The following is a 9,023-nucleotide window of genomic DNA, read 5'->3' as shown; positions in this document are numbered from 1 at the left end:
ATGTTACATCAGAAACGAGACAGCTATGGTCTTGCTCCAGAGTGACACTCCAACTTCCCTTGCATTGTGTTTAATGAACACATTTTTTTAAAAAAAGTTGAGGTATAACTCAAATTATTGTTGCACTACATGGTAACTAACTTGGATGTAAATTTTTAAAAAAAGTTGAGGTATAACTTACACAGCATGATTAGTTTTTACATAGATAACACCCATAATATCACCGTCCAGATCCAGGTATTGAACATGCTTACCACCCTAGTAGGTTCCTTTTACCTTCCCTAACACAAATTCTTAGAACTTGCTCTCGCTTTGAATGTAAAGATTAAGATCTATTTTGGGGAATGGGTGTGTCCTTATTTTATTGTAGTTATTTTTTTAGTGACTCAACAGACTTCATAATTCAGGGATGTTACCGAAAGTTACAATTTGTTCTGGATTTATCATGCAGAGTGCCTATCGTTTGTTCATCATGGTTCTTTACTGAACTTCGTGCGTCTGAGAATACAAAGATACAGAGGTGGACTGAAAGCCCAAGGTTTATTTCTGAAATGAGCTCCAACCATCCAAGTCCGCGTTCCCCCTTAGAGATGGAGCTGACAAGGGTAATTTTCGGCCTCATTGTCTGTGTCAGGGTTCTAGAACCCCGCGGTTATCGCTGCGCGGAGGACGCTTGTGGAAAGGGGGCGCTCGGGCTCCCGCCTGAGGGGCGGGTGAACTGGAGACGCTCTACCCAAAGCGCAGCTCTCGATGAGCCGCGCCCTGCGTCCTCACGCCGAGGCGGCTGGGCGATGCGCTTGCGCACTCAGAGCTCACACCATATGTGCCCTGTCCCAGTGCGCGGGTCTGTGGAGAGCCGGGTGCGAGAGGCGGCAGCGCGAGGGGAACGGAGCTGAACAGAGACCAAAGTCGGCTGGGGGACATTGGGTCTGTAAGAGACCGAATAGAGGGGCTGGGACTACGAGCGCCGCTGACACACGATGGGGAAGAAGCAGAAAAACAAGAGCGAAGACAGGTAGCCAGTGACTGGGTCTGCGCGGCGGCGTCCGGCGCAGCTCAGGGGTTCGCGCGGGTTCCGCCGGCGCGGGGTGGACCGGGGGCGAGGCTCGCGACCGACACCGCGGGGCCCCGGGCCTGAGCCCAGAATGGGGCGGCGCGGGGCCAAGACCCCAGTTCCGGGCGGGCGCGGAGGGCCTCGGCGGCGTTCTTCCAGTCGATACTTGGTCCCGTGGCTACTTCTCTCCCGGCCTGGAAAGAGGGGTCTCCCGCCACAGGAGCAGGGCAGTGGTTTCGGGGTTCCCAGGGGTAGGGGCTCAGGACGCTTCTCTGGGCCGGACACGGCCCGGCCATCGTGGCCAGGGCGAGAGAGTTGTTTTTGCGGCGCTACTATTAGCGACGGTGAGGAAGAGTTCTTTCTGTGCCTTTGTACCTATGAATACTTGGAGAGGAGAGTTCGAATATGTGCACCTAGAGCTAGTTTTTTTTTTTTTTTTTTTTTAAACTCTGAGCCGCTCAGGTGCGTTGGAATTACCCGGAGGTGTTTAACAGGTAACTCCCTCTTAACCTTTATTGTATTTGGGGACAGGTCTCAATTATTTAAGGGCTGGTTGTCCAGATTCCGTGCTTTTCAAAGCTTTCCTTCTTCCGGCCTGTCTTTTGGTCATTTCTTTGCTCTCTAAGCACCTCCCCCTAAAAACTGGGGAGGAGACAAAACCAACCCGGGTCTCTCCTTTCTAACCACTTAAAAGGTTTTTGGGGGGAGGGAGTGTAAGGATATATCATAAAGCTACCTACCCCGAAATTTTTGCAACATTTCTGTGTGTCACATTCGATTGAATTCTTTCACTCTTCTCAAAGTTTACTCCCAGGGAGGGAACAACATCTGTTATATTTCAGCTTTGTATACCACTCACCAAACTAGTTCAGAGATTAGGGGGAGAGTAAGGTAAAACTAAAACAAAAACCATGACAACCATCTGTAATAGTCATTTTGACTCAAAAATGGATATCAGGTCTTGAAGTTAAAATAAGATTACTAATTATAATTTGGAATTCTGGGTTGTGTGCTCACCTGACAGTTACCTAGCAGTCACCTAGCTGATGAGTGGAATTGAAAGACATCAAGGTGAATCTTGGAATTGGAGGAAGTTAACTGGCTTGCAGACTAGAACTTGCTAATCAAACCAGGTAAATTAGAGAAAATAAGCAGAATTCTGGGTGATTTCGTGGGACAAAAATTTCTTTGCTTTTGGCCGGATGTTTTGACGCATAGGCTGCATTTTTTCTTCAACCATGTGGAAGAAATAGATGAGTATAATAAAGCTTTGTGTACCAATTACCCATGGTTATTACATGACCATTTCTGTTTTATCCACCTGCTGGATGTTTTAAAGCCATTTCAATCCTTTCATGTGTAAATCTTTCAAGTGTATCTGAAAGATAAATACTTGAGGGGAAGAAAGCCCCAATTTTATCATCAAGTCTAGGGAATATTAAGTGGAGTATCCACTCAGCTGTCCACTGTCTTATTTAAAAAGTTTTTTTTTTTTTTTTTTCTCAATTGGTTTGCTTGGTTCAGGATTACAGAAGTCCTTTAAATTAAAAAAAAAATACATGTATGTTAATCCTTTACTTTTTAAGTTCTTTCATAATGGAAAAAAGCTATTCATAGGGGAGACACTTGTTTGTGTGTTTTTAGAAAAAAAGTGTTTGTTACTGATTATAAAGATTTTCATGAGTGATGTAAAGTTTAAAGTGCAAACACTGGAACCTCTTGTTAAATGATTGGTTTGGAAGTATAGGAGGAATGCTACTACTGGTTCCTCCCCCCCCCCCCCCCCCCCAGCCCCAGACTAATCTGTTGTCTTATATTTTGGCTCATTTTGAAGGGAAAGTGAAGTCAATGTAATTGAAAATTTTATTTTCTCATGTGCTAGTATTAGGTCCTCCCCGCCCCCCCCCCCCCCAATGTTTCATGGCCTCCTTTGCTTAAATGCCTTTCAGATAATAATGTAAGAAATCCCAGGGTTTTGCAGAGGTCCCCTTGGACCAGAACTGCTTGGCCTTTTTACTTTGGCATTCCACGTAAGATATTTTAGTGGAAAGGAGGGACTGGGAAGATATTTGCAGGGAGGCGGGGACCAGAGAAGTTCCACTACTTGTGAATTAGTTTGCTTTGACCTTCTGTATGTTGAATACTGTCTTTTTCAAGGATATTTTGAATATTTGTAAAAGAGAGAAAAACAGACTGGGAAGCAGGTCTAGAAGGAGAGAGCCCTCTGTTAGGATTAACGTTCTTGTTTGTGTAAAATAAGATATTTGTCTGGTTTTACTCTTGTATAAAAATCCCCACTTTTAATGATTTTATATTCATTCCACCTGCCCTTCCCTTTCAAGCTATGCTAAATTGAAAATGTTTCTGGCCAGGTAGAACTGGGTGAGAAATGAGCAGCTGCTTACTAGTTAATCAAGATAGGGCATTGAGTCACTTTTCAGGTTTTGGAAAGAACAGAGAAAATACTTGTTTTAATTCTTACTTTATGTTTAATCCTTATTTTAATTTCTCAGTCACTCAATGTTCATTTAAAATTAGGTTTTATTTCATCTGAGTGTCTGATTTTATTTGAGTCGCATGTTATCTTACCAGTGACTGACTTTTGTTCAAAAACTAAGTTCTAAAATTTTACAGCTTGGGTAATTCTGAGAATGAGATTTTGTTAAGGTATTCAAGTTTTCCTGCTTTTTTTCAATTGACTGGATAAACTTTTTTTTTTAGTGTAAATTTTCTGTAATGTTTGTTTATTTTTGAGAGAGAGCCAATGGGGGAAGAGGCAGACTGAGAGAGGGAGACAGAGGATCTGAAGAGGGCTCCACTGACAGCAGAGAGCCCTCTTCAGATCCTCTTCAGATCCTGATGCGGGGTTCGAACTTGTGAACCCAAGACATTGACCTGGGCTGAAGTCGGATGCTTAACTGACTGAGCCACCTAGGTGCCCCAACTGGAAAAACTCTTGATGAGATAAGGGCTAGGATTCAATATCTATAAATCATACTAAACATAAGGCCAGTATTTTTTTTTTTAATGTTAATTTATTTTTGAAAGAGGGAGGGAGGGAGGCAGGGGGAGAGAAGAGGGAGGGAGGGGCAGAGAGCGAGGGAGACAGAATCCCAAGCAGGCTCCTTGCTGTCAGAGTGGAGTCCCATGTGGGGCTTGAACTCACAAACCATGAGATCATTACCTGGGCCAAAATCAAGAGTTAGACGTTTAACCGACTGAGCTACCCAGGCGTCCCAAGGCCAATATGCTCATAATTCTCACAGTCCTCAGTTTATGTAATGGGACCTTATGGGATCTTGTGTGTTCTAGTGACGTCGTACTTTTTCCATTTACACAATACAATTGATTTTCTTATGGATGTGTGTAAAGAAAAAGGATCTAAATTATTTAGTTTTTCGTAGTTAACCTTTGTTTCTTCATTCTGGTCCCTTTTTTGTTTGTTTGATCCCCTTAAGTGTGGTAGTTATAAATTTCAGATTATAAGGGAGTTGATGTGTCACATTAGTAGTATTAATTACCTTCCCTGCAAAAAAAAAAGGGGGGGGGATACAGAGAGAAGGAAGATAATTATTTCATCTATCCCAGCATCAGATATCAGGGCGGTGGGGATGTCATTCAGGAGCTAGAAAGTCTTTCAGGATTCCGTAGAGTTCTAGGGTATGTTCACCATCAGGTTATTTCTTGCTGTGATTCTCTACACCAGTAAATTTGCCAGTATAGTGACTCCACTATTTGTTGTTTTAACTCAGGTAATATTCCTGTTATTACTGGCAATTTCCCTGTTTTCATGGGAGTTCTGGCTGTCTTTGAGATAGTTTCCTCACCTTTAGGAATGTTCTAATGTCAGACATTTATCCTACTCAATCAGGTATGATCAGGGTAGCAGGGTCCCTCCCCTGTGGTAGAAAACATGGTTATCTGCTTAAGTTAAGGAACCTGCTCAGAAGGAGCTCCGAGTATATCAGATACTCTAGAGCTGCCTAGAGAGGGAGTAAACCAAGTAACAAGTAGTCCAAATAGTCTAGTTCAACAAAGGCATTTATTTCTCATCTGTATATACTTAAATTAGCAAAACAAAATAAAACAAAACCTTCTTATCTCCTGGGCGGCTCAGTTGGTTAATCGTCTGACTTCAGCTCAGGTTATGATCTCACAGTTCGTGGGTTCCAGCACTATGTCCAGCTATGCTGACAGCTCAGAGCCTGTAGCCTGCTTGGGATTCTGTGTCTCCCTCTCTCTGCCCCTCCCCCCTCCTCTCAAAAATAAATAAACATTAAAAAATTTTAAAAACCTTGTGTTTTCATATATTTGATCATAAAAAAGATGTATAATCCAAGAGTTCTATTGGCTTACCTTGTTCCCTTACTGATACTTTAGGAAATTGATACGTGATATTTGTCATAGTTTGCCATACATGAATGAGAAAGCAGATGATAAACTTTTGTTGTTAGCTTGTAATAACTTTAGCTTTCTATAGTGGTGATCTCTGGAGAGCTGATGCAGCTATTTTTGATGTTGCTTGCCTACTAATTGTGCTTTATTTAAGTTTCTTTCCTTCTTGGATTTGATCTGTAAGGCAGGCAAAGCATTGTTTAGCTGAAGAACTGAGTGTCAGTGGTTAGGTCAGAACAGCAGTTCTCAAACTTTTTGGTCTTAGTACCCCTTTACATTCTTAACTTCCTAAGGAACTAAAAACGTTTTTATGTGGGTTATATCTATCAATACTTAACTGTATTACAAATTAAAAGTTCTTAAAATAGTTATTAATTTAAAAATAAAACTCGGGGTGCCTGGCTGGTTCAGTTGGTAGGACTCTTTTTTATTTTTAATGTTTATTTATTTTTATAGAATGTGAACTGGGGAGGGCAGAGAGGGAGACAGAGAATCCAAGCCAACTCCATCCACTCTGTCAGCACAGAGCCCAATGTGGAACATGATCTCACGAACCCTGAGATCACTACCTGAGCAGAATCAAGAGCCAGACGCTTAAGTGACTGAGCCACCAAGCATGATACTCTTGATCTTTGAGGTCATAAGTTTGAGCCCCACCTTGGCAAAGAGTTTACTTAAAAAACTAAAATCTTAAAGAAAAAACTAATGAACACATTATATATTAAGATAAGTAGCGTTAAGTAATCATTTTCAAAAAGTAATGAAAGGACAGGTATCAAACATATTTGCAAATTTCCTTACTGTCTGGCTTAGAAGAGAACTTGATTCTCCTATGTTTGTGCATTCATTCTTGGAGCAGTATCACACGTCATGTGGCCTCCTGAAAACTCCACCTTACAGTTGTAAGAAAATGAGAATAAAGAAGTGTAATAGCTTCTTAGTATTATTTTGAAAATAGATTTGATCTCTTGAATTAGTTTAGACCCCCCTGAACAGGTCTTGGGGACTACTTTGAGAACAGCTGATTTAGGGATTCCTAAACTAGATTTGGGCATGTGTGAGACATTTTCTAAGCTGTTGGACCATCATTAGTGTTTTTTTTTAACAGATGATAGAAATGTTTGAGAACTGCTCAAAGACAACTTAAGACATCTGTGGTCATGTTCATGCTCTTATGATTTTTTTTTTTTTATGCAGTAGGTGAACTTATCAAGGTCTATTACAAATCTGTTGGGATTGGTTTTAATTCTAAGTCCCATTAAGTTTTTGGATTATTTAGTATACTTGACATCTTTATGATATTGAATTATCTCATTCAAGAAATGTATTGTCTGCCTAATCACTTAAGTGCCAGCTATTGTCCTAGGTGATCGAAATAACGTGGTAAACAAATTGCTGATAAGACATGCTTCTCTATTTGGTTAATTTAATTGTAGATGAGTAAAATTTTATTTTTTTTTATTTGAGTCTTTAGGATATTTCTCGTTTGGCTTATTCCTAGATATCTTAACAGTTTGGTTGCTGTTTATGTAATTTTTCTTTTTTGTTTAATAAGAAAACTTTTAAGATGGTTATCTTTTGTCTGACCAACTCACTGAACTTTGTTACTAGAAATAGTGTAAAAGGTGAGGCCTAAGTTGTGGTTAGGTTATTAATTTGTGATAATATGTAAATAGTGAAAAGGGGGAGAACAGGGAGAGGATTACATTGCAGCAGCATTCAAATGACTTCTTTTCCTCTCCCATTCTAATTTATGCTCTGTGACAAATATGAACTGTTGAGAAATTATAGTACAAAATACACAGGTATTTTGAACCCTTATTAAAACAGTATTGAAATAATCATAGTAACCCAGCTTGTCCTAGCAGTAACCACATATTTATGTAACTTTAACGAAAGAACTTAATTTAGAACCAATAACCACATTGTAACTAGTTTGAGAATCTAGGAGGAAGGGAAACGTATAGAGATTCAAGAACTATTATGTAAATACAGATAAGGGGAAAGTGGGATTTAACGTAAAAATATGTTTGTGGTTAGAGTCTTTCAGCTGGTAGGTAGACTCTGACCCCAGAACCTGTGGCTTTTCACTGTGCTGTCCTAGCTGATTTAAGAAATCTTGATATTCCAAAATACAGACTTTCCAATGAAAAATTAATATCTTCATAGGGTCTTTATTGGTGAAACAACTATTAAAGATTAAGGACTCAAAAAAGGAGAATAGAAGAACGACAGCCATTGTCTATAGGTTAATCAGTGCCAAAATTTCTTTAAAGAATTTCTTTGTCTATCAACCAATTACATAATTGCTTTTCTCTTAGCCTGTATGTTTAAAGTGAAAACAATGATGATTTAATGTTTCAGTCCTTCCTGTTTCAGACATGGTATGTAAAATTTCAGGTATGTTCTTTAAGAGAAATCCCTATTTTTCACCCAGGTAGCAGTCATTTTTTAGAATAATTTTTTTTAGAATTTTTTAGAATTTTTAGAATTAGAAAATTTAGAATTTTAGAATTTTTTAGAATAATTAGGAAAACCAATTACATTGGTGATACACCAAGTGTACACCAAGTACATTGGTGATAGACATGTACTTTCCACTGAGGTCTAAAATATGTGGCTTTTCTGTTTCTGAAACTTTATTCAAACCATAAACTTTGGATAGCAGTCCCTAAAAATACAATTGAGCACTGTTGGTTTTGTTGTTGTTGTTGTTATTTTATAAGCAAGGGAGAGGGGCAGAGGGGGAGAGAGAGAGAATCTTAAGCAGGCTCTGTGCTGAACATGGATCCCATGACCCTGGGATCATGACCTGAGCCAAAGTCAAGAGTCTGACGCTCAGTTGACTGAGCCATCTAGGCGCCCCAAATTGAGTACTGTTTTAATTCAGATTTATGTCATTAGGTTTCAGGTACTGAGCTTTTGTGACGCTGATAGATAAGACTGATGACATTGTGGTTGGCATTTCTTCTAAGGCTAGAATCATGTGTTCTAAAATTCAATTATATGAATATACTACATTTTATTTTCCTATTCATCGCTTGATGGACCTTGGGGTGCTACTTGTTGGCTATTATGAATCATACTGCTATAAAAATACCTGTACAAGTTTTTGTGTGGACATATGTTTTCAGTTCTTTGGTGTTTATACCTAGGAGTGAAATTGTTGGGTCATAGGGTGACTCTGTATTTAACTTCTTCAGGAGCTGCCAAAGCTGCTGCTCCATTTTACATTCCAATCAACCATGTAGAAGATTTCCAATTTCTTGGGGTCTCTGGGTGGCTCAGCTAGGCATCTGACTCTTGATTTTGGCTCAGGTTGTGATCTCACAGTTGGTGGATATGAGTCTCATGTAGGGAGGGCTCTGTGCTTACAGGAAGGAGCCTGCTTGGGATTCTCTGTCTCTCTTTCTCTGCCCCTACCTCATTCACACTCTCTCTTTCTCTCAAAAATAAATAAGTATATATTTATATATACGTATATATTTAGTGTTTATTTTTGAGAGTGTTTAAAAATAAACACTAAAATTTATTTATTTATTTATTTATTTATTTATTTATTTATTTATTTATT

General features: G+C 39.5%; 1 protein-coding gene across 3 annotated transcripts in view; it reads left to right on the top strand.

The window, feature by feature from the left end:
* The first annotated feature begins 700 nt into the window (after positions 1 to 700).
* EIF5B (eukaryotic translation initiation factor 5B) overlaps positions 701 to 9,023 on the top strand; it is a 90,073-nt gene continuing 81,750 nt past the window's right edge. For 2 of the 3 annotated variants that reach the window (XM_049650178.1, XM_049650179.1), the window contains exon 1: positions 873 to 1,015. In XM_049650178.1, coding sequence (XP_049506135.1) covers positions 981 to 1,015 — 35 coding nt within the window. In that variant the 5' untranslated portion in view covers positions 873 to 980. Of the gene's footprint in view, positions 1,016 to 9,023 lie in introns of all 3 variants that reach the window. The other variant, XM_049650180.1, reaches the window with a different exon arrangement.

Source organism: Panthera uncia (assembly GCF_023721935.1).
Source record: "Panthera uncia isolate 11264 chromosome A3 unlocalized genomic scaffold, Puncia_PCG_1.0 HiC_scaffold_11, whole genome shotgun sequence".
NCBI lineage: Eukaryota > Metazoa > Chordata > Mammalia > Carnivora > Felidae > Panthera > Panthera uncia.
This window is presented reverse-complemented; position numbering and strand designations above follow the sequence as displayed.